Here is a 24,450-nt window from a genome sequence, read left to right as displayed (position 1 = left end):
TCAAATGTCCTTATTCAAATGGCCTTTCCCCTCAGAGACATTTACACAACTCCAGCTGATCTCAGTGGGATTTTTACATGCAATTTGGACCCAAATTTTAAACAGCTTTCTGTATGTATTTTAAAAACAGATTTCAAAATCAATCTGCAGCTGTAAATTTTCTGCAGAGCCATGTTTCATTTAAGTTAAACATTTCTGTAGAATTTCTGTAAGCCAGCATCCTAAAATGTCAGAATCAACTTAATAAGCCTTCGCTTGCAGAGGCATAGACCAGAATGTTCTGGTCTGAATCCTGCCTTGTTTACAATGGGCAAAAGTCAGGAGTATCCCATTGTGTCAGCAGGCTAGATTGCCACAGCCAAGCATACAAGTGCATGCATCAGATGAGATGATAGCAGGATTACTTCAGTGTTATTTTAATGGTCAAATTCTCCTCAGCACTGGAAAGCAGTCACTTGGGTGGGCTGATATCCCTTCCTCCGAGATATAAAGTCGTTAGCAACCAGCCCTCAGGCAAGTAGACAGGGGATGTAGCCTGGTGCAGGGGGAAAGCCAAAGAGGCACCCTCACATGACCCCATTAGAGCAGATTTATTCTCTTCTGCAGAGAGGCAAGAAGATGCCAGTCAGGAATGTTCTAACCCAAAACAGAAGAACTTTAGCCAGAGCACTCCTGAGTCCCTGATCTAGGATAATGCCAACAGGTGTTCACATTCCCTTTAATATTCTATCTGTCTTTTCCAAACATTAATCAGATAACACTGTGTAGAAACACATTATTATTATTCACATCACCTTCCCCTATTGTTTTTTTTTCTGATACGTTTCATTTCCTATATAAAACTAAGATACTTTTCCTCAGATTATCAAGTGAGTTTCAAAGGTCACACTCAAAAATCTTTGAATGTATAATTTTAAAAATGCATGATACAGCATCAAATCTCCTGAGGACACTGAGTCCTTGTTTGTGTCAGGACGGAAGCAGCGCTATGCCATCTGACCATTACGTAAAGTCTCCATCATATGCTAAAAACCTCATTGTAAGAAAATGTCACTTGAATTTGTACTATTCTGCCTGTAGGAGGTCATTCCTTTCTAAAGCATTCTTATGTTACTACAGAAACAGCAAAAAAGAATCATTTATTTACCAAAGAACTGCTATTCATTTTCTGACCAAAAAAGAGCCCACTTCCAAAATCTCCCAATATAAACTATGAGAAACATACACAACAGAAAATCACTTCAAAATGAAAATGACCCAGTCAAGACAATTTTTTTTTAATGCATTGTTTTAGTACAGCCTAATTCTCACAACACAAACAGCTACTCCTCAAACAGGATAGAAGATTTGGGCCCTGCATCACTGAAACAAAGATTCTCTTTCTAAGACGGAAGACGAAATGACATAATTATCTCTCAAATTTATTTATACTCTCCTGAATACAATGCAATATGTCTCTTTCTGCTTACTCCAAAAAGAACAAAGATAGTAAACAAAATGGGCTGACAGGTCTGCTAATGGAGACCAGCAACCTCACATATGCCAAAGAACTTTGTCCTTTTTTACCAACAGTATGTCTAGCCTAAGATCTTCACTGATATAAGTGGAAATACTTGGAAATTTCTCAGTGAAAGCAAGATGGAAATCTGATCACTGAATATTTTTCTGGAAAAAAAAAAAAAAAAAAACACCACAGCCCTTTTTCTAAATTTGTCTGAGATTCATATTTAAAAGTGCAATGTTTTCCCTGATTACAGTCAGTTACTCAAATATTCTTAAAACTTTCCTGAAAACCATATAGCTGCCAGCAAAAGTACACATAAACTAGATCTTCAGCTTTCAAGATTTTCAGACATTTATTAGGATTAAGCATTTCTGTATTGATTGCTTAATGTAGCAATGAGTTTGTTACTCTTTAAAACAACTGCAAATTACGAAAGTTAATCTGTTTAGCAGCTAATGTACAGTATGTTCTTTTCATTTAGCAGCATGCATTTGGGCAGAAAATCAAATTCTTGCCAGACTTAAAACCACTTCTCTTATTAAAAAACAGATTAGAAAAACAGTAGCTCTCACAAACTGCTCGCTGTCTGCTGCATTTTGACTCACTGCCTTTACCATGTTTCTCATGGTATTTTATTTCTGCTGTATGAAGACTTGGGTAAAGATCATATGATCCCATGAAATACTGAAAGCCAAATGGTTTGTTTGGAGTGTTTGGAGATAAGAGAAAGAGTCTTCTTTAAGACATTCCATGGGTATTTCTTGCTTGTTCTTCAATCTGAATTACATAACATCAAATATAAGCATCAGTGCAAATTTGTTTAGTTCCCCGAGATGTCACAAGCCCTGTTCCACTCCAAGGCAAACGGCAGCCTTCAGTGATTTAATTTACTTTAGCAGTTTCAACAACTTTGTGTGAGCTGAGAGGAATCATAGCCAAATAAGTATGTCTGAGGAAAATTTTTCCATGGCACCTTTATAGAAGTGCTCTAACCAAAGCTGCCCAGTGATGGATTGCCATGCACTTTTGAAAGCGAGAGAATAAAAGTGGAGAGTTTTCTACAGCACATATTTTGCACATGCAGTTATGTTTAAAACAGTATGAAATGCAAAGCTCCAGAATTTTCACCTCTGGATGGTACTTCATAACTACAGACAAAATCAGCCAGTGACTGAAAGAGATCATATAAAAGATGAAAAACACTATAAGTTTCCTAAAATCTGGATTACTGAAGAAGGAAAGTATACTCCTTCAACAAAGGGGCAAATACACTGTTTCCCTTTTCCTGCTCCAAAAACACCAAGAAATAAATCCATTCTCTCTGAATAACAATTACCTGGTAATGGAACAGCACTCTCAGAAATGAGTCATTTTCTGATTACTCATTTGCTAAACTCTCTACACTGTGTTGTCTATGAACAGTTCATAAAATGCTGATCCTCTGGCATGTGTTTATCTTTGGGCTGGACCAGAGAGCTATGCAAACAGTTTATAAAAGGGATTATCTACAGTTACTTGGGGGAATATTTGCCCTCTCTGTTTTGTGCAGAGAAGCAATGAGGGCAATCATATGCTTAGCAAAAAGAAAAACACAAGAAGCAACTGAGATTACCCAGATGGTAAATGATATCAAGTACACAGAATGGTTTTTGGGTTTCTGTGGATTGATTTTCCCGCGAATCCTGAAACAAACAAGCCACTTCAAAACATTGCAAAACTACCATACAGAGCAAAGCAGAGGAACAGGGGGCAAATAGTAACTGCTCCAAAATATTTTGGAGATAAAAAAAAATAACCAAAGGGCCTTCAATGAATGCCTGGGCAGACACGTCCATGCAGATCAGGTTAGAGCAGCCTAAAAATTTCTCTTTTTTTTTCCTCTCTGCTGAATACTCTTGTCTGAAAGTAACTGCCCATGTGAGTTCTACTACTACATGCAGAACAAAATAAATCATTACTGAAAGCAGGAGGAATGTTTGCCTACATCCTTAATCACAGGAGACCATTTAATGATTGAGTAAAATTCCATACACATCAGAGAGTTTGGATTTTTCATTTCCTGCCACTTGACTATAAGATAGTTGGAGAAGGTACTGTATCCAGCTCCTCTTTTCTCACTTTCCTATTAGTGCTGAAATGTTCTCTACACCCAAACCCGTTCCTCTTAGGCTACATATCAATTCCATGAACTAGCAACCATCCAGTTTGAAAGGCAATCTCAAGCCTAGCTCCTGATATGATGAGCAACTATGGCACCGCTGACTGAATAGGTTTGGTGAGAATTCATATGGTGAAGACATCAAGTAAGCCCCATAGGGATTCCTGATACAGAAAAATACTTAAGCGCTCAGTCTTTCTGGGTTGTTGGTAATGAAAAACACACACCACATTATTTTGTTTCTCAGACACCATGGCTCATGGAAAAACTAACTGAAATACTAAACACTTTTTTATGCTTCCTTTCACAGCTTTTTTGTCATTACTGTTGATAAGTTTATTTCTCCAGAAGTTAAGACCTGTCCTACTTCCAGCCTCAGTCAGACAAGTTATTTCAGCTACTCATTAGTCAAGTATTCACTTCACTGACCTGTGTAACTTTTCATCCCGGTCCAACCATATTTATTTTATCTTCACAGCCAGAATGACATCTCTTTTCACATAAACTTCTATACTGAGCTTTGAAATTTGAATGTTACCTACCAGTTCCAAAAATTGCAACCCTTTCATTCATAATGGTCTGTGTTTTTTTAGAGATTTTGTTATTTTATCCTTCACTGTGGTAAGACAGGGCCATACAGTGAAATAGTGTCTTATATGCTGCAACAAATATTCTGAAAACCTTTCATACTGTTAGTCAGAGTCTTTTAAAATATCTATGACTGTGTTCAAAGAGTCCTGGCCTAATTCAAGTACTTTTATTGCCCCATGAAACTGCAGATATGCTGATTACTGAAATACATGGTAGATATTCCATGAGGAAATATCATGAATTAGTCTTTGCTGTCATACAAAAAGAAATTTGTATTCTGTTCTTTCCCTTTGATCACCCAGTAAGGGCTGACATCTCTACAGTGCTCTTACTAACATTTTATCTAACCAAGAAAATTTAAGAGACAGTTTTAATATGAAGAGTAATGTTTTCTGAAGAGCACCCTGACAGGATTTTCAAATCCAGCTGAATCTTCATAGTCATAAAGCTATACATGTCAAAATGGTAAGTAATTATTATTTGGTTTCCTCTCAGCTGAAGAACTGAATAAAGTAATTCAGTTGGGTGATAGGATGTTCTTTTATCCATATTTATCCCAAGACAAAATCTGTCACTGAATTTTTAATGAATTTTAATGAATTTTTAATTTTTTAAATCAGTTGCTTACAGCAAAATTTCTTACAGAAATGCTTCTGTGACCTTTTAAGTTCAACACCCATTTTAAACTTCATCTAGTTGCATATAAGCCCATTCCTAAGAGCCCATTCCTAAGATAGAAGCAAATATTCTTTCAAATTATTTGGCTCTTTAACCAATGTTGAGAATGTTTTTCTTCTTATTCACAATTCAGCAATGCAGAAACTCCAAATAAGAATCAGAGCGCTCAAGGAAGACACAGGGCAGAGAGCACTGAAAGGACAAGACAGTCTGTACCTGAGACTGAATTCTGTTTTTCTGAAGATTTTGTCTTTTGGATACAACAGTATTTCATTCACTGCTCTCTCTAGGATGTGTTTTAACTGAAGCTCTGGGCAGTGCCCTAAAAGGCTTTTCTTTTGCTCAAGTTTTATGATAGGATAAAAAGCTAAGCTTACTTTATGAATTTGAAACACACTTGATGTCTTTGCGACCCCATGTTAATAAAGGAGTTCTCCTAAGTTTACTGCAAACATATCCAATGAAAATGTTTCCACCAAATGTAAACAGCTAATTTGGTCAAACCTTTACTAAAATTTGAGGTATGACCATAAGGAAGTGAACCATTCAGTCTATTTAACAATGGGAGGCTTCTCAATACTTGCAAAGGAAGACTGAGGCATTCCTCTATGTACTGATAGCACAGAGGAAAAAGCAGGGTTGTCAGCTTCCTATGTCTACTAGGGATTCAGTTTGGTTTTGTTCTGAGAGTGAAATTTGTATTCCTGGATGGAGAATGGCTCATGTTCAGTGGAAAGAATAAAGGAGACTCTTGCCCAATATATTCTGCGGTATTGTGAACCTGCTGAAGTGTAGAGGTGAATTCAAACTCTTCCACACAGCAAAAAATCTACATTTTCACCCTCCCTCTTCCCTCCAAAAATGTTAGACCAAGGAACTGGCAGCACCACCACCAACAGAGAAGTTCATTACATCCTGATTATCTGTGGCTTTTCTGGAAGGTATGGGCAGACTATTGATACCTGATCTCATTTACCAGTATCTCAGCAATGTTCTAGGCAGGAGACAGGCTCTTTTCTCCTACAAAAGGAGCCTTTTGGACCTTGCATGGGTAGGGAAAGCAAGGAAGTTATGAAATTTTCAGCATGAATTGCAAGGTTGCCTGATTCTCTGACAGCTGCATCCATCAGAGTAACAGGTCTCAGGCAGTGGGACAGGCAGGCAGTTGGTGTCTAGAGCTCTCACTTACTGCTTGTATAGTCAATGGATAGAGAAATGCTCATTTGAAGGAAAAATGAGATCTCAGATAGACTATCTGCCTACTGGAAGTATTTGCCTTTCTTCATCAATCACAGAAGAATCAGGGAGAGCCCATGCTGCAAATGCCAGCATTCAAGTGCCTACATTGCAGTAGGAAGAATTCAGCCCATTAGTGAATCACTGAATTTATTATTATTATTATTATTATTATTATTATTATTATTATATTTTTAAAATTTATTATCATTATTTTATATTTTCCTATTTAAAGTAGGGTTTTTGGATTGTTTCCTAACCTATGTCATAAAAAAAAAAGTTGAACTGGTGAAGAAACTGAGAATCAAGTATATTTCTTCAGTAACTTGATTAACATCAATGGACAAGCCTTAATTTCACAAAATTCATCCATAAGATGTTTTCAAGTGTGGTGCCTACACAGCTGCAGTGCCAGATTTCAGCAGTGCATCTCTGGCCAGGACAGAGCAGAGTCACACTTCCTTTCAAGGCCTATGAGGCAGCTTTCCCTATCATCTGACAATCTACAGATCACATTGAGAATGCTCACAGAGAATTAGTCTGGGAAATTATCTGTTCAATGTCAGAGAAAGAACAGCCTTTCCTCCTTATAAGAAAGCCTTTGGGTCTGACTTATGCTTTTGCCAGCATTCTGTTTATGCTCAGCTCCAGGTTCTTTGTTGGAAGCAGGATTTTACTCTGTATACCTAAGACTGCATTGTTTCTCTGATGTAAAAAAGGCCCTTGAACATCTTTCAATCTCAGTACTATAAAAATGCCACAAATTTTCAAATGGATGAGACATTTTAACCCCATTAACTAGTCCTGTTACATTAAGAACAATATGCCACTAAAACTGCTTGGAAGATGATAGTTATAAGACAAAATATTTAATGGAGGCTGGTGGGAAAGTACAGTTAGTTGTGATTGGTGCTTCTGGCAATACCTTTTTCAAGAGAACAGACTCCCCTCCACAACCACTGATTTAACCCACTTTTTTTTGAGGACAGATGGTTTGGAAAGTCCATGTAAAGTGTCTTTACGTCTATTTTTCATTTAGATATTTACTTCTACAGAAAACTTGGGAAGACACTTTAAGACACCATAAACATCGGTCAGAAATTGAATAAATAATAACAGAAACAATAAATAATTACCTTCAAGTGTTTCTCCCTCTCCAGAAAGGGCATCTCCTGCTCCAGAGGCATACAAGGCAGACACAGTCAGTGCATACCTAGTGGCTTGGTCCAAGCCTTTCAGCACTTTAGAGGTAGTGTCACCTTTCACAGTCACTTCCTTAGTTTCACCTCCTGCGACCGGCGTGTACGTTATAAAGTACTGCTGCACTTTGCCAGGAGCAGCGCCCCAAGACAGCTTCATTGTTGATGTTGTAGCATCAGAAACTCTCAAATCCCTTGGGTTTCCTCGGACTGCGCATGTTAAAAGATGTTGAAAACAAGTTAAAGCAAGCTTAATTTCCTGGTTTATCTTTTAGGTTAGCATTACATAGGATTTTACGCTAAAAAATAATGCTAAAACTAAAAGGCTGGACAAACACTTCTACAGTGTACCTTTAGTGTAATCAGGACTGTACAATCCCAGCCCCACCCTCCTGAGGCAAAAATGCACAATAAAGTCTACTTTTTTTTTTCCTGTTAAAGTAGGCTCAATCCTGGAGCACTTATACATACTAGCACCTCTAGATATGCTCAGACTCAACAAAAATTCATGTTGAAGTCACTGTCTCCAGAATCAAACCAAGGCTGATAACTTCAATGTGAAATTAACACATTTTCATTTTCTTAAGAGGTTTTTTTGATGATAACTTTCATGTGTAAGTGAAACTTCAACAATGATCAGGACAGTCATACTGTCTGTACTCTCTGGATTTTGCTTAATAAGGCATGATACATGTTAATAGATTGTGCATTTTCACATATGCTAAATCTACAGTGATAACTTGAGAAAATTAAATGTTTCATTAATTTCTTGCTAGACATTAAGCACAGAGTGCAGAGTCTGAATTTGCTCAAAAGGTATATAAGGTATATAATTTATATCATTGACTATATGAAGAATCATGGGAACAATTAATTAAACATACAAGTAGATTATTCACCCAAGTCACCTTGCCATATCAGGTTCAAGATACTGTATTTTAAAACGAAATATTGTGATTTTTGATAAATTCTATTGTCTTAAGTTATCTCTCAGCGAGGCTTGAGCAATGTTCTAACTCTCTGTTCATCTAGGATAATGCATATGGACTATATGGTTTATTCTCCTTTCAGTATGAATATGTCAATATGCAGCAAATTTTGCCCCACGCTTACTACGTTCACAGCATTGATCATGTACCTTCATCAGTTTTTGCGTATCCATTCAGTGAATTCCCAGGCCCAGACTGATACTCAGGAACAACAGACACTTCATATCTTGTATCTTGGATCAAGTTCTGCAGAGTAGTTGACCTATCATTTGCTGAGACAGTCACTTGTCTCCTTTCTCCTCCAGTGAGTGGTCTATAAACAAGCCTGTACCGTAGGACGTTTCCTGGAGCTGGAGCCCAGCCAACAACAAAGCTATCAGTAGTTTCATCTGTTATCCTTAAGTTTCGAGGAGCACCTTTAACTACAAAAAATATACACATGTAAGTTGTAAATATTTTCCTTTAGTGAAGTAGTATCTGAAGCAAAACCATTCTGTTAGCTCATCCAGTTTACCAAAACTGTTTATATTGCCCTGCCATTGCTTTAGGGTACACACACCTTTAGTCATTTCTGAAAATGTAAGGTCATAGTTACATTCAGCAGTGAAACAAAGTTGTCCCCAAAAGTACATTCACCTCAGTTTATACAACTGCTTTTGAAACTTAAGACAGTCTGACTGTGTTTAGTGGCAACAGTAGAACTGAACTGTGCAAGGGACATTTGGGCACAGTGAAGAAACACCACAACAAATGGTGTAAGTTTCCTTGCTGTGGCCATTTGCTTCTGCACCCCTTCCACTTACAGGTGGAAAACAGCACTTGTCAGGTACATCTGACTGCACACAGCCAGCTATCCTATTTGCAAGAACAAACAAGGAACATCAAAAAAGCCCCCACCAAATCAATTTCATTTCTCTTGAATTTTTCAAACAAAAAATATATTCATTGCCATATGAGTTGCATCTGAAGTTTAAAAAAGGTTTCTGAATTTAGTCTCTAACTCAAAGATATAGCTTGTTATCCTAGAAACTAAAGAAAAAACTGTGGTGAATTCTTTAACCTGCTCTTTGACAAAAGCTACAGCAGTTCAGATAAACTCAGTGGGCACACCAAACAAGACTTGACTCTTCCAACAGACACACAGATCCACTGTACTGCACACTGCCTAGCAATACATAGCATTGTCATTTAGGGAAAAAAGCTCTGAGTTTCTGGGTTTTTTTGCTGTTTGCTATCTATATTCCATAAATATTCTTCTTCAAAGTTAAGAGTGTAGTAATTAATAATCCCTGTTTAAAAAATAAACTTGTTTTCTATTAATCAGAAACACAATACTCAGCTTCAAATCCTTTAAAAGCCTGAAACCAAAGTTAATTGCCAAAAAAGCCATCTGGCTCAAACTGTTAGCTAGATCTGCATGGAGAACTGCTGATGTTTACGTGGCTGTAGAAAAACTCAGTCTTCTGAGACGTGCTGGGATATCATCAGATCAAAATAATAATTATTTAAGGTAGTATCAGTTACAAATGGGAAGACAGATTATTTTTATTAAAGCTTTTCCTTCTCCTGTCCCTTATGCACACAAGCTACATGTTCTACCAAGAGTTTGTCTGTTTTCCTAAGGGAAAATTACGTCTGGCCAAAATATTTTGACTGGTACAGTCATGGAAATGTGCACGCTGACACTGAAACCTGTATCTTCCAAACTTAACATCCAAACTAAACTATTTTATAAGAGTTTATTTCTATCAGTCTTAAGAGGAAAGAGCAATTAACAAATTTTCATGCTGTTTCTTTTGCTCCCTTGGAACCATTTATGTCACCAAAGGTCACAAATGACAACATGGAATAATGAAAAAGAGTAGATCAATATTTTTAAAAGCATGATTTAGAGTAGACTAAATGTTCAACTACTGGAATAGAAAATCAAATCTACTGAAATAGAAATAGAAGTCATGCTGCTCTTTTCAATGAGGAGAAATGCATCATGGCAACTCCATGCTTAAATTTAGATCCATTGATCACATAAAACACATACTGACATAAATGGAAGTTTTGAATCAGTTATTTGATCAGACTAATGAATTTTTGATAAAAAAAAACAGTTAACCAAAACTCAAGCCCTTTTAAGCCTATTGTATATAAAACAAAATTTCTACTGGTGTTATATTAGATGTAGACACAGCATAGGCACACATTTGTCTTTAAATATATTGTAGTCAGCATGCCTCCTGCATCAGTCCAATAATAATTAAATAGAGTATAATAGAACTGAATAGTTCAGTTGGAAAGGATCTACAATGTTCATCTAGTCCAACTTGAGTCTATATTGACAATAATTCATGCCACAGAATTTAATACAGAGAACACACTACTTCATTTGAAAGGAAGCCACTGCAGAGGAACACATCATCTACCCAACCAGGAAAATTAAAGTCCAATCTTAGGAAATTATTGCTTTCATATTATTGGAATTTTAAATCTTTACTGAATGCATTGAGATACAACAATGTTTATTCACATCCTGCATGGCAGTACAGCCTCTCAGCCTTAGCTGTCTATTCCTCATTTACCCTTCTCCAGCTAAGCAAATTCTTATTTGAACATATGGTGCCCTTGTGTGTGAGAAAAATGGGAATCCTACCTTCCAAGGTGGTTTCCTCTCCATCCAAGGGAGGGCCATCACCATCTTCATATTCAGAAATCACACTGACTGCGTAAGTAGTTTCAGGTAGTAAGTTGGTGAGAACTGAGCTAGTACTTGAAGCTGGTACTGAAACAATGAATTCATCTCCACCGACTGCTACTTTATATTTAATGAGATAGGACAAAACCTCAGATCCAGCTGGAGACCAACTCACTTTGAAACTCTCTGATGTTATGTCAGAAAAGACCATGTTCTTTGCAGGTACATAGGCTGTATGGAAATAAAAATGTGTATATGAGGCATACTCCCAGAATATGTTAAACACAAAAATTCTAAAATAAATAATAAATGTTCCTCAATAATTTGGTTTATTCTAATTTAACAGATGTTTTGTTGCATGTGCACAGTATCTGTTTTCAATACTTGCTTATATCTATCAAATTTCAAGAAGATCATAGGCTGCCTAAAATCATTCAACAGTATGTAGAAGCACCAATTCAGTGATTTCTAGATCAAATTAAAACAGTCCATATGAAAAAATACATATTTTTTGAAAATGTAATTTAGAATCTGATGATCAAGTTGGAGTCCCTATTTCATATGCCTGAAGAACAGCAATAACATTATGACCTCAAGGGAAACTAAAAATTGTTGGGTTTTTTTCAGATCTAGATTAAAATAAGACAAAATAAAACCCAGTATTTTTTCAGGAATTAAGTCAAATGGGGAACAAGGAACTTGACACGAGGCACGAACACAAATCTGACATCTTGGGCTTGTTTTTCTTGGCCTAGTCAGCCTAACAGTGGGGATCTTAAAACTGTTCAAGCCCTCTAAAACAAAGGCTGTTTTGCTGGTTTGTTCCTCAAAGCTACAAAAAAAAAGGCTTATTTTTAAAGAGAGTGGGGCTTTCAACACTGGGGACTCTTCAGTGTTAGTGTCCTACTAAGCATAGATAGGGACACTGTGGGTGCAACAAATCATAAATAACTTTATCTGACCAAAAGTTGGCCATTTAGAAAACTTTTGAATGTTAAACATTATCCATGCTGGACTAATCTGGATGCATGTGAAGACTTTAATGTGCTACTTCATTTCAGTCTTTACAGTTGGATTGCAATCACTATCACTTAGCATCTGCTGTCTCAAGTTTTCTTGTCTAAGCCCATTTCCGAGGGCCATTAATTTTACCCTAAAAAATAATTAAATTGCTCTCTAGTGTTGTTGGCATTACTTCATTTCCTTTGAACATCTAAAAGATAAGGTTAGACTTGCCACCTAATTTTGTAGAGCTAAAAAATAATGCTTTGGTAACTGTTTTACTCAAGACATTGAGTGCAAAAGCAGAGTGTATCCACTAAGATCATTCCAATAGACACACATTTTATTAGCTTTTAAGATATCTAGCAGGGGGAAAATATTTCTCCAATATTTTTTTCATTTCCATTTATCCATTAATTTCACCTGTTGCTTTTAATATGTTTGAAAATGAGAAGCAAATCCCCAGTTATTAAAATTATCATTTGCATATGGACAATTTCATCAATATAAATTCTTTAGATAACTATAATCACAAAACATTGGTTGAGATCCCTTTTTCATTGTATTTTCTACATTCCTCTAAGTAATAGTAGTTACTTACATTTTCTCCTTATAGCAGCCAGTTCCTGCTCAATTCGTAGGCAGACAGACTGTGTAAGTTCAAATGATATTCTTTGAAAAGCATCAAAATCTTCCACTGTGTAAACATGGGTGTCTGCAGGAGGTGATGCTATTGCTTCCAACTCTGTACGCACTGCATCCTTCACACCAACTGCAAATATTTCTACATCTGCATCCCTCAGCTTAATTGCAGGTTCTTTAAAAGCATCTGACGATTTTCCATCAGTGATAAGAATCATGACTCTCGGCACATTTGGTCTTGATCCTTTGCTGGTAACAAATACTTTCTCCCTCACATATGTCATTGCTTTGCCTGTGTTGGTAGATCCACCTCTGTAGGGGAAGGTGTTAATAGCCTGAATTATATCTTCTACTCTGTTGTATCTGTTCAAAGAAAACTCCATATGGGGGTCTCTGCTGTACTGGACAAGACTTATTTGTACTTTTCGAGGTGATATCTCAAAGCTTTTAACTAACACTTCCAAAAAGGCTCTTACTTTTACAAAATTGGCGATACCAATGCTGTAGGAACCATCCACTAAAAACACAACATCAGCTTTTACATCCACACCACGTGAGCATTCTGCAAAGAAAAAGAATAAACACTGTACACAGATTTTCAATAGACACATAGGATTACAACCATATCTGTAGTTCATGTATCACACACAACTGCTTATAAACAAAGTAAACTATGCTAAGCAAAGCTGATTCTCAAAAATAATAAACGTATGATATTAAAACAATCAATGAAAAGCTACAGTTTGAAAATAAGGTGGCCCCAAACTCACCCACTTGAACTTTTACTTGTTGTGTTTTTTCCATTATCGTTATTGGCTCACTGGGGGTCAGTCCTTTCATTGCATAAACATTAATTTGATACTCTGTGTCTGGAGAGAGATCTTTAACATTCAGAGCAGTAGTCTGAGGACCCACACTCAGTACATGTTGTTTTCCCCCAGCTATCATTGGAATGAATTGCAGACGATAGCCAGTTATTTGGCTTGTGGATGGATCCCAAGTGATTCTAACAGATTTTGAGGAGATCTGAGTGGCCACTAGATTTGAAGGAGGCTCCACCACTGAAAGAAATCAAAAGTAAATCCAAAATGTTACAATTATAAATGTATTTTCTCAACAAATTCTATTTCTGGAATAAGAATCTCCTGTTTATTTATTTTTGCTTGATCTATACTAAAAATCATTTTTGAGTTTTTTTAGTGCAAATAGACTGAAATTAATTACAGAACAGTCCAAATGAGACATCAGTGAGAGGGCAAAAATATGAACAATGCATTTGTGGTCCCCCAAGTACAGCAGAAGTTCCAGGAGAAGTGCTGCCCAGCTCTAAACTCCTTCAGCCAAAAGTGAAAGCTACACTCACATGAACACAGTAGAAAGTGTGAACAAATGCAGACTTGACAGAGTACTACAATAGCAGAGTCAGCTCTACTGCCATTTTTGTCAAAGAATAAAACCTTACAGAGTGAGAAAGCTGCAATGATACAGCTTCTTGTCTTTGTTTTCAGTTTTCTCCAGTTTTCATGCTTTGGTTCTTAATCTATTACATATTCTGACCCTTCACCAAGCACTTTTTTTTTTCCCTTTAATACATTTTTTCCACAGAAGTAATGCCTATGTCCAAACTGACCCTGATAACTGCACATCACTGTGTTGCCTTTGAAACTATGGAATAATGGAGCTATTCCAAATCTCCTGTATCACATGTTCTATTATCTTGCGTTTAAAGACACAAAACTTACACCAGTTTTCCACACTTGCTAAGTGAGGCAACAGATGAAACTCTAGATTTAAAGCAAAGGAAGTACGGATAGCCTCTTCAATAGACATTGGAATAAACTGAAGCTATAAATACTTTTTTACAAAGTGTCTCACCTTCTTCCCCACTAACCAGTTCACCTAGTTGTTCATCAACACCGGAGCACACTTGCAAGATAATTTCATTCTGTATATCCACAATTCCATCAAAATTAGCCACATTGAACACATGCTTCAGTGACGGCTGAGATGCAATTAGTTTGAGTTCCTTTGCATCTGCTGCTTTAATACCTAGAAGTTGCAATAGACAGGACTGTGTTAAGTAGCCATAAAATACAGACACCTGTGCATGTATTCATAAAGTATCAAAACATCCTGGGATGAAGCTGATATTAAATTAGTTCTGCCTTGATTATTATTGATCAATAATCAAACTACAAAATAATGATTAATGAAATGAGGTAGTAGACTCAATTTTCAACCAGGGAAAATATTGTGGTGTAAATGAAGAATGAGGCCAAGGTTGAAACATCTTAGTCAATCATATTAATCTCCATGTAGGACCTACATAATTACCATCAAATTAACACAACAAGTGTATTCCACTCTGGAGGGCACAAATGACCCATTTCAAGGCATGCACATGAAAAGAGGAGCATAATGAAATTCTTTAATGACAAAGTCTGTTAAACTTATAAATTAACTTTTCATTAATATTAATCTTTCAATCATTAGGAAAACTCAACATACCCAAGGAAAAAACTTCAACTCCTATGTTGCGAAGCTCTCTTGCAGGAATTTCTACATCATCTTGAGCTTTTCCATCAGTAATGACAATTGCTACTTTGGGAAAGCCTTTTCTTGCTCCAGCAGACTCAGTAAAGGTGTTTTGAACAAGGTAATCAATAGCCTCACCTAAAACCAATATCATAAGTTGTGTCTTATTGAACTTGTATTAACTAGGATTTAAAACAAATTTGAACTATGAAATGAAATGCTGAATAAACATATATGTGGAAAATCTGTACCTGTCATTGTGTTGCCACCTTTGTAAGGTATCCTTTTAATTGCCTCAATAAGATCACTTCTTCTGAAATACTGATTTAAATTGAACTCTGTTCTTGTATCTGAACTGTACTGAACAACTCCAACTCTCGTCTTGTCCTCCCCAATGTCAAAAGCTGATACAAGGGCAACCATGAAGTCCAGAATATATCCAAAGTTATTTCTTCCTACACTCCATGAACCATCTACTAGGAAAACTAAATCTGTCATTGCACTTATGGAGCACCCTGGAAAACAACAGGGGAAAAAAGAAAACCAACTCTATTAGCGAATGAGAAATTGCATCCTTAAAAAACAGAGAGAAATGTCTAATGGAAACTTAGAATGTAAAAGGCAAAGCAAATAGATATTTAAAAGATTGATCTTATCTGGGATATCTTGCTTGGGGAAACATTACTCACATAAGTGAACACCCATATGAGTTTTCTAACAGCCATTATCAAAAGGTAACTGCTTCAAGACACCTCTCATGCTAATCCACAAGACCTGTTATGCCACAAAAGATGAAAACAGCCATACAAAACTTTTTGCAATGATCTGATGTCACAGAAATTTTTTGTTTTGTTAACACTTCTGCCTTGCATCTTTGTTTTCCCATTGTAACTGCATAGGTTCTTCTGCAAAGTCTTCTATCCACAGCATAACACATTTTGTTAATAGGACCAAGACACCCATGGACTTGCTCAGGTTAGTTGCATGAAATCCCTAGTTTCAGTACCAACTTTGCACCTTAATCTTTCAATGCAGCTTATAAATTTCTTCTGTCCCAGGCCCTTCACAAGTTTTCTTAACTCTGAAGAACTTTACAAGTTAACTTCTTTAGCAGGTAACACAGAAGCACAATTTAACTTTGTGAGTTAGACCTCAGATAAGATAAATGTCAGATAAGTTGAAAAGCAAAGCACCTTACTTTGTAATTGAGCCTCAACCTTCTTTTCATCTGGTATCCCTGGACCGCCTGTCTGGACTACACAAAGCACAACACAGACACAATGAATGGGGGAAATCAACATCAACAAAAAGCACATAAGGAATTAGAGACACACATCTGACAAGCCTCAGACCACAAAAACATAAATGCAGGTTCCGAACATATCACCTGTACTTACAGGTTTGACAACATAGTATTCAGGGTGACACAACATACAGAAAATGTACAAATACAGAGGACTCATAGATATTTACATCTTGTACAGTCATTTCCTGAACATTAACTGCAACATGCCTGGAAGAAATACCAGTATTATCCCTCTCTATCACCTAGGGGAACTGATAATTAGTAATTTTCCATGGTTCTTTGTGAAGCCTGAGACGTGATACAAAATGTGTCATAAAAAAGAGTCTGCTGACATTTTTATTTAATTTATTTTATGCTTTTTCACCCATTAATATAAATTATTAAAGCTTAAATTCTATATCTTAGTATGCATTTAGGTATATTTTGTCACATTTTATTTGATGAATATAGTTTGCTTTCTCAGGCAGGATGTCAGTCCATTTGTTACTGAGGTCAATGATAGTCTTCCTCTTGAATTCAGCAGATGTAATTTACAGGAAGAAGGTATAGCTCAAAAAACGTAGTGGCCTCCTGCCAAGAATTCTATAGAGGTTGGCAGATATTATATTCATGTTAGTATCCTTTGATCTCTTGCAAATTTTCTCTACTTCTACTAGGACTAATGGAAAAAGGCTGCTCAGACAGCTCAATCGAAGGAGAGTTTAGGTATGTGGCAATTTTGTTGGAGAACGGGATCAAAGCCAAGTTTTGTGAATGATCGCTCAGTTATCTTAATTGGCTTTCTAATTGCACTGCAGCTACTTACTTGTCAGCTGGCCAAAAACAGGTAGACTCTCCTCTTTATCATCATATGAAGTTATTGATACAACATATTCTGCATCAGGTATAAGATCTGATATGACAGTTTGGGTAGTGCTAGGTGAAAGAGTAAATTCTTTAGTAGGTCCATCTGCAATAAATATATAAAACACTCAATGCAGGCTTAAAATCCAATAATATTGATAAGCTGATTGCAAAACAAAATGCAACAGGCAATAATCTAAATCTAGTATCTCAAGCCCAATGAAAATTTTAGAATGACACACTTGCTGTTTTCATTATGTATATATATTGAAACAATAAACTTTGTTTCAGGCTAATGTGCTTTTTTTTTATAGTGAATAAAATTGCTAAAGTTTTTAATAAATTCCAGGAAATTTGAAACTTGAAATGCACATACAAAATGTACTATCATCTAACAAATCATGTCCTGTTCTGATTCAATATACCTCTTACACTGATTATTTCTCAAAATGAAATAGAATAATGGCTGTCTTACACAGCATAATACAATTCTTGAACTTTAAGGTGAAAGCATAGAAGAGGAGGAGAGTGATGATTCTACTTTTTTTTGCTCCTTGCAAAGCAAAGGCATCAGAAACTTGCTACTTGCAGTCCCAAAATGGTAAGCACTATGGCAAGAATAGCTCTGACTTGGAAAAATCACTGTTTTTCCTGTATGCCCTTTGCTGCTACTCGGGCTTGATCACTACCTTCCAAAATATTTTAATGGCTACTCTCATACCTAAGTTAGATATAGGCGAAAATAAACTCAACATTTCAGAACATGTAATCACATTAAAAATTTTGACAGAACTCACCATTTGTTGGAACCACAGTTACTCTGTAACCCACTATTTCATCGGGTGGCCTTTTCCATGACATTTGAACATTATTTTCATCTATAATTGTAAAATTCAAGTCTGATGGTGGGTTAACTGCAAAAGATTCATACCAGGTAGATGTTTAAAAGCTTGAACAAGTTTAGGCAAATGAATAAATAAAACAATTTTGAGCAAAGCTTACTAAAATTGTCTTTGCATAAATTTGTTTCCAACAAATATAAAGATATATTGTTGGAAAAAGAGTAAAATAAAAGCTGACAAAATATGACAAAACATCAAAGAGTATATGCATTACAGAGGACAGCACAGAACATATGTTTCTTGAGTTGCCAAGACATTCAAGAATGGCCAGCAAAATCAAGCACAATAGAAAACACATTTGGATACATGTACAATGAGTTCACAGATAATCACCACATATGCAAACATTTCACATAACAATTAAAGGAAATTTTTTTACATGCTGGGTGCAATCCGTACAAGCATGCCAAATCACAACCTGCTTACAATATCATGAGATCATTTAGGATGTGGAGAACACAGTACTCTTCTTGATTAAACATCAAAGAATTGATCAGCTTTTTTAGTATAGTCTCTGCATTAGATATTTCTTATCAATTTCACTGAATCTAAAAACTTGGCAGAGAAAAGAAACAATTTAAAGAATACAGGATAAGATTAGGCATTTAATGTTCAGTAAAACAATTTCTGTTAGGGTCTAAATATGAATATACATGCAAAATGTATATCAGCAATAATGATACACTGATGTATCATTATATTACAAAATATAAAGAACTCCACCCCTCTGTTCCTAGAAGCCACTAAAGTGACATACTTTGCATATAGCAACAAAGGATTCAGGAACTAAGGGAATTATAGATGGCATTAGTAATGGTTGCAATTTGCCAAAATATTTGAGCTGATGTAAAGTTCTCAAAAATAAAATTTTACCTGTTTACACCAGATTTCTGCACAATTTCAAAGGTGTAAACTATTGTTTTCATGTTCCCTTTGCAGCAGGTGTACCCATACTAATAGCGGCATTTTAACATAAAATGCCAGTATGGTTCCAAACAACACAATGGTTAATTATGAAAAGACAACATCAAAATATATTTAAGGACATTTATTTTACAGAATTTATAGAAAATGGCAAAGAGGGCACCAGTGGACTGAACAAATGACTGCAAATAAAACTTGTAGGAGCTGATGACAGAAGTAACTGAACAGTACAGAAAGAAATAGTTTACATACGCTAATTTGCAGCATCATGCATATGTAAATGAAATATTGATTATTGTTTTTTTAGCCTCCCACAATGGACAAAGCCTCCATGTACAAGGTTCATTACACAAAGACGTTTCATAAATATTTTATAATGATATTCTCTTTGTAAACTTGTCATGCTTATTCATGCAGTATTTTACTGACTCACTGTCAGTGCATGGTAGGTGTATTATATATTATTGTTTAAATAGGTCTACAAAGTAAGATTAGATCCAGCCATACTTTCCTTAACTACTAGTGAGAGTGTTTTGCAGGCATTTTTAAAAGATAGATCTTCTGTTTCATAGAAGATCTCCATCATATATCAGATTTCATGTCAGATTTGAATATCATTTTAAAAGCAGATAAAGCAGTAAATGCTAGAATGTTTAATTATGAAAAGACACTGTCCAATTACAAAAAGTAAAACTAAGCTAAAAAAATTGCTTTTTTCCCTTTTAATTTTCCGTAATTTCCAACCATAGGATAATATGGCTTTGTAGTACTGATACAATAGATAACACTAGTACTGAAGTAAATGTTATTTTTCTTGTTGTCCATACACAGGCAGTGAGATTAGACCGTTAACCTGCATGCACAGTTTATTCATCATTCAGTTTATGAGTATCACAATGCTAGAGATGGCAGGGTAGTTACTTAGTATCAAAATCATGCAACATGTGTTAATAGTAAAATACATTTAGATGATAAGAATATCATTATAAAATATTGTTTCAGTAGCAATGGCTCAGGACAAATTTAATGCAAAGGCAGAGACAACTGACCTGAGCATGCTTTAAAAAAAAATCAGTACATGGAAAAAGTAGCACCACCAACCTTGCAAGTAAATTGGCATGTTGCAGCAGAGACTTTAGGCTTTAACTGCTGAAGGACAGCAGCAGCCCAACTTGTTGATATCCAAATGACCGGATTCCAGATAAACTGAAAAAGCTGACTGTGAGGAAAAGTCTTTAGCATTTTGAAGGATTTTATTCCATTTTATAAAGATTCTGATGTGGATCTTGGCAGGCAAAAAGAATAGGACATTGACACATGAGTGATGCATCCATTCATCCAGGTGATCATAGAACAATGGCATTGCAGGGGAACTTGAAAGTCCCCTTGTCCATCCCGTGGTCAAAACAAGATTGGCCACCCTGTGTCATTCCTGACATGTCTTCTTAGATCATTCTTAAAGACCTCCACTATTGTCAAAATTGACAGCTTCCCACAGAAACTACTCCAAAATCTGCCTTTGTCATCATAGTTATTTCTGAGACCTAATACCCATCTTCGAAGCTGTGCTTTTAATCGATTCATTCTCAGCCTATGGCTGGCTTATCAAACTCAAGCACTGAATACTTCTCCTATAGAAATCCAAAAAGGAATCTTTCTTGAGTGAAAAAAATAAGCCGTTTGGATCCAATGTCATCAAAATGTCTTCCAGATGGCCTGTGAGCTTTTGATACTCAAATAGAATCTCCAAAACATCCATGGACCTTCACAAGGGTCAGATTTCACCCAAGTGAAACCAGCTGTGGGGTGAAGACCAAACCATGGTCATATGACTGAAAGTAGTAAGCTGATCTGAAGTACAGAAAAATGTTTAGATGATAAAAACCTTATTGTGATAATAAAATAGGGCAAGTTACTCCATCTCATTAAAATTCTTCTTCCAGAAGGGAATTCACCAGTGGAAAAATAATACATCTGCAATACTGAATCAAACCAGAGTTCTAGAAAAAAATGCCCCTTGTAGTAGGAGTTTGACCCTTTACAGAGACAAACCTTAAAACTTCACTCAACAAAATCTTACATTTGAGTACAGCTTAACTCCAGCAAGCAGTCCTGATGTCAGGCTACTTGCAGCAGTGAAGTTGTACCTATTCTTAGTGTAGTGACACTGCTGATCCTGTGTCCATCAAAGTCCATGCCAAACCTCTCACTGACTTGCCAAGATACAGGATCATGACCATGACATGTCATGGTGTTGTAGTATTGCCTTCATACATTGATCCAGCTGTTGATGCACAGAAATGCATGTCACCCCTATGGGTTTCCAGGGTAGTAAAAGCATATCCTGCTGTACAACAATCATGTTTCCACATCATTTATTTTGACCACTCTTAGAGCTGTGTTATGATAATTTCCTTAACTGGATCTTCTATATTATATATCACAAAAGGAAAACAAAAGAAAAAAATCAGATATAATGTACTTAAAACATTGCCAGTCCTTGTGTTATACACACATGTAATAAGGGTATAATGTCTAAAACTAAAACAAAACAAAAACAAAACAAAACAAAACAAAACAAAACAAAAAAAGAGCAAAGCATCTTTCTCATGCTGTGCAGGTCTTATATGTCTTATATTAGCTTGTATTATTTCACAGGTAATATAAAAATTTTAAGCTTTTTGTAGATAACACAATGTGACTGCTAGAGGATCCCAATGAATACCTTAACAAGACAGATATAAAATATGACTGGAATATCAAGTAATTTATATCTAGAATCAAATTTAAAAGTGATATAACCTGGAAGTACCCACCATCCACAATCCCTATGTGAAATATATTTTGTGATTCTATCACTGGGAAGGACATACTATAATTAGCATGTAAAATAACATGTTAGACCATGTTAAAATCATATACGGTCCACAGAAGCTGAAGAGTAAGCTCAGCCTTACCATCCCAGCGATATGGTCTACTGAAGCTGGAAGGTGCCAAAACTCTTGATTAACTTTTTTTTTTTTTCAGAAATGGTATGAATTTGGAACAACTAACTAGATTATGAGCCTGGTTAAGTTCCTCTGAAGTCTTCATTGTCATTGTGACTGGGAGAAAGAATGACCTACAGCCTAGAAATGTAGTAAAGAGCAGCTTCTCAAAAGGGCAGCTTCTCGGATTTGTTACATATTCATTGCCAATCACAACACAGAAACATTAGCATCTGTATCTTTGCATTTTTAAAATTCTCTATATGTATATGAAGTTTCTTCAAAATTGAAGATGCATAGCTCATAAATGTAATTGGAAAAAATCATTTAAGTCTATATACCTATATACAAATAAAGACATACGTATCTCAATATAATGCATATATATACACACATTGTATGTGTGAATACCAAATTTTACACATTTGTGCATTTATGTGTATATACACTTACACATGCATGTATATTTTGCTTCTTATTAGCAGCAGGAAAACCAGGATGTATAGTAACCTCCATGTATATAAAAATTGCATTTCTACATGTCAATCTACATGGCTCTCTATTTAGGAACTTTGAAATTAACAGTTTCTTTCTCAAAAGATATTGCCATCAAAAGATAATAAAGTAATGGTCCTACCAACCAGTTTCAAAACTTCAAAAGTTTCAGCTATCCAAGATCACCTCTAAATCCTTCAGTCAATTAAAATTAATGTACTCAGCACAGCTTTATTACAAGCCAAAAATTCTAATCCTCTGCAACTGCTGTGCTGCAATTATTTGTCACTTACTATACTGGGTGTCCTGGCAACAGATTTTTCACCAGACAAATATTTTTATGCACAACACAAAGGTTCCACGCTTGGATCAGTATTGCTCTCCTTCCCTATCTCCAGCCTAGAAAACAGACTTTTCTAGGTCTGAACCAATTCCTGAAAAACTAAAAAGTCAGCACCTTCAGAAGCTCAGTTAGGTTACACAAAACCAATGATCTCCTCTTTTCTTTCCTGTGCCTTTGAAAATCCCTCTGTATCAAGGAACACGATATGCTACAGAAGCCATGACATCATCACTGCAACAACTTGAGGTTATAATTAATAGATTTTTCACATGCCAACATACTTGACTTAACTATGACTAAAATAAGAGCCCTTGGCTCTTTGTGATCACAGATGAAAAAATACTGTAACAGAAAAAAATTCTGACATGTGAACAGACATGGAATGCACTGGATTATTGTTGTGCTGAACTAAAAAGGCAAAAACCAACTTAAAGTATAAAATATGGAATCCCACACAAGGAGTTTAAGCTGAGAGAGATATCAGAAGGATTGCAAAATAAAAGAAGAATTTCACTGTAAAAAAAAAGCACAAAATTGTTGAGCATGAAAACAGATTTGCTTCCTTGACCACCATAAACAAACAGCTTCCCCAGTGAAATGGCATGAATGCATTTAGACTATACATGGGTTTTACTCTCTCTACTCCTGCAATGACTGCCCAACTAGAAACTCCCGGTGCACCTCTATAGAAAAGCTCTAACACCATTACTGTGTCTCACTGCCTTGTCAAGAGCACAGCTCTCGTGAAGGACTTCAGAGCAGCTGTGATGCTGATGAAGAATCAGTTTCATACTGGAAAATTCAGGAATCTGGACAGCAGCATCAGATAAACAGGAGATCTGCTCCCAGGGGAGACTGAAAAATGAAATCTGAAGGAAGGCAGAAAAAAAAACAAGCTTTTTTTTTTCCTTTGCTCTCACCTCACCTTTCCACCTCATATTAAGAATCTTCATCACATTAAATGGCCTTCTCCCTTATTCTCCTCTCACTTTTTATCCCATCAAGTGTCTACCCATACCTTTGGGAAAGAAAAGTCAAAATGCATGGCCTGTGAATGGTACATGGAGAGTCAAAAAGAACCAAGAGAAAAGACACAGGACTGACTGACTGGTGGGGAAGGATAGCTCTGCCAAAAGTGATCTGAAATTTGGAAAAATAAGACCAAGGGACAAACGTTCAGAGGAGAAAGTCAGTTCTGCAAACAGGATTTAAGTTGCAATGACACCAGAATAAAGTAAATAAATAATTAAGTAAATAATTTCTAAAATAAATAAGATGCAATTTACAAAATTACACAAACTTGCAGCACTAATTTAAAACATTGCAGAATGACCAGTATAGTGCAAACAAAAACCTCACTGTAAAAATCTCTACAAAAGCAGTTCTCACCACAGCAAGTCCTAAGGTACTCCTAGGTTTGAACTTCTGTT

At 36.0% G+C, this 24,450-nt stretch overlaps 1 protein-coding gene across 5 annotated transcripts in view; it reads right to left on the bottom strand.

Annotated features, from left to right (window-relative positions):
* Positions 1-24,450, bottom strand: part of COL12A1 (collagen type XII alpha 1 chain) — a gene marked incomplete at its 5' end in the record, with an annotated part of 99,970 nt that overhangs the window by 70,693 nt on the left and 4,827 nt on the right. For 3 of the 5 annotated variants that reach the window (XM_083856027.1, XM_083856030.1, XM_083856029.1), the window contains 11 exons: positions 7,304-7,576; positions 8,505-8,777; positions 11,000-11,272; positions 12,645-13,247; positions 13,456-13,746; positions 14,561-14,734; positions 15,194-15,358; positions 15,472-15,735; positions 16,419-16,475; positions 17,332-17,475; positions 18,167-18,230. In XM_083856027.1, the coding sequence (XP_083712153.1) occupies positions 7,304-7,576; positions 8,505-8,777; positions 11,000-11,272; positions 12,645-13,247; positions 13,456-13,746; positions 14,561-14,734; positions 15,194-15,358; positions 15,472-15,735; positions 16,419-16,475; positions 17,332-17,475; positions 18,167-18,230 (2,581 nt within the window). Of the gene's footprint in view, positions 1-7,303; positions 7,577-8,504; positions 8,778-10,999; positions 11,273-12,644; positions 13,248-13,455; positions 13,747-14,560; positions 14,735-15,193; positions 15,359-15,471; positions 15,736-16,418; positions 16,476-17,331; positions 17,476-18,166; positions 18,284-24,450 lie in introns of those variants that run through there. The other 2 variants (XM_083856031.1, XM_083856028.1) reach the window with 2 other exon arrangements.

The sequence above is a fragment of the Zosterops lateralis genome (assembly GCF_965231275.1).
Source record: "Zosterops lateralis genome assembly, chromosome: 3".
NCBI lineage: Eukaryota > Metazoa > Chordata > Aves > Passeriformes > Zosteropidae > Zosterops > Zosterops lateralis.
Note: the sequence above shows the minus strand (reverse complement) of the source record. Positions and strands in the feature narration are given on the sequence as shown.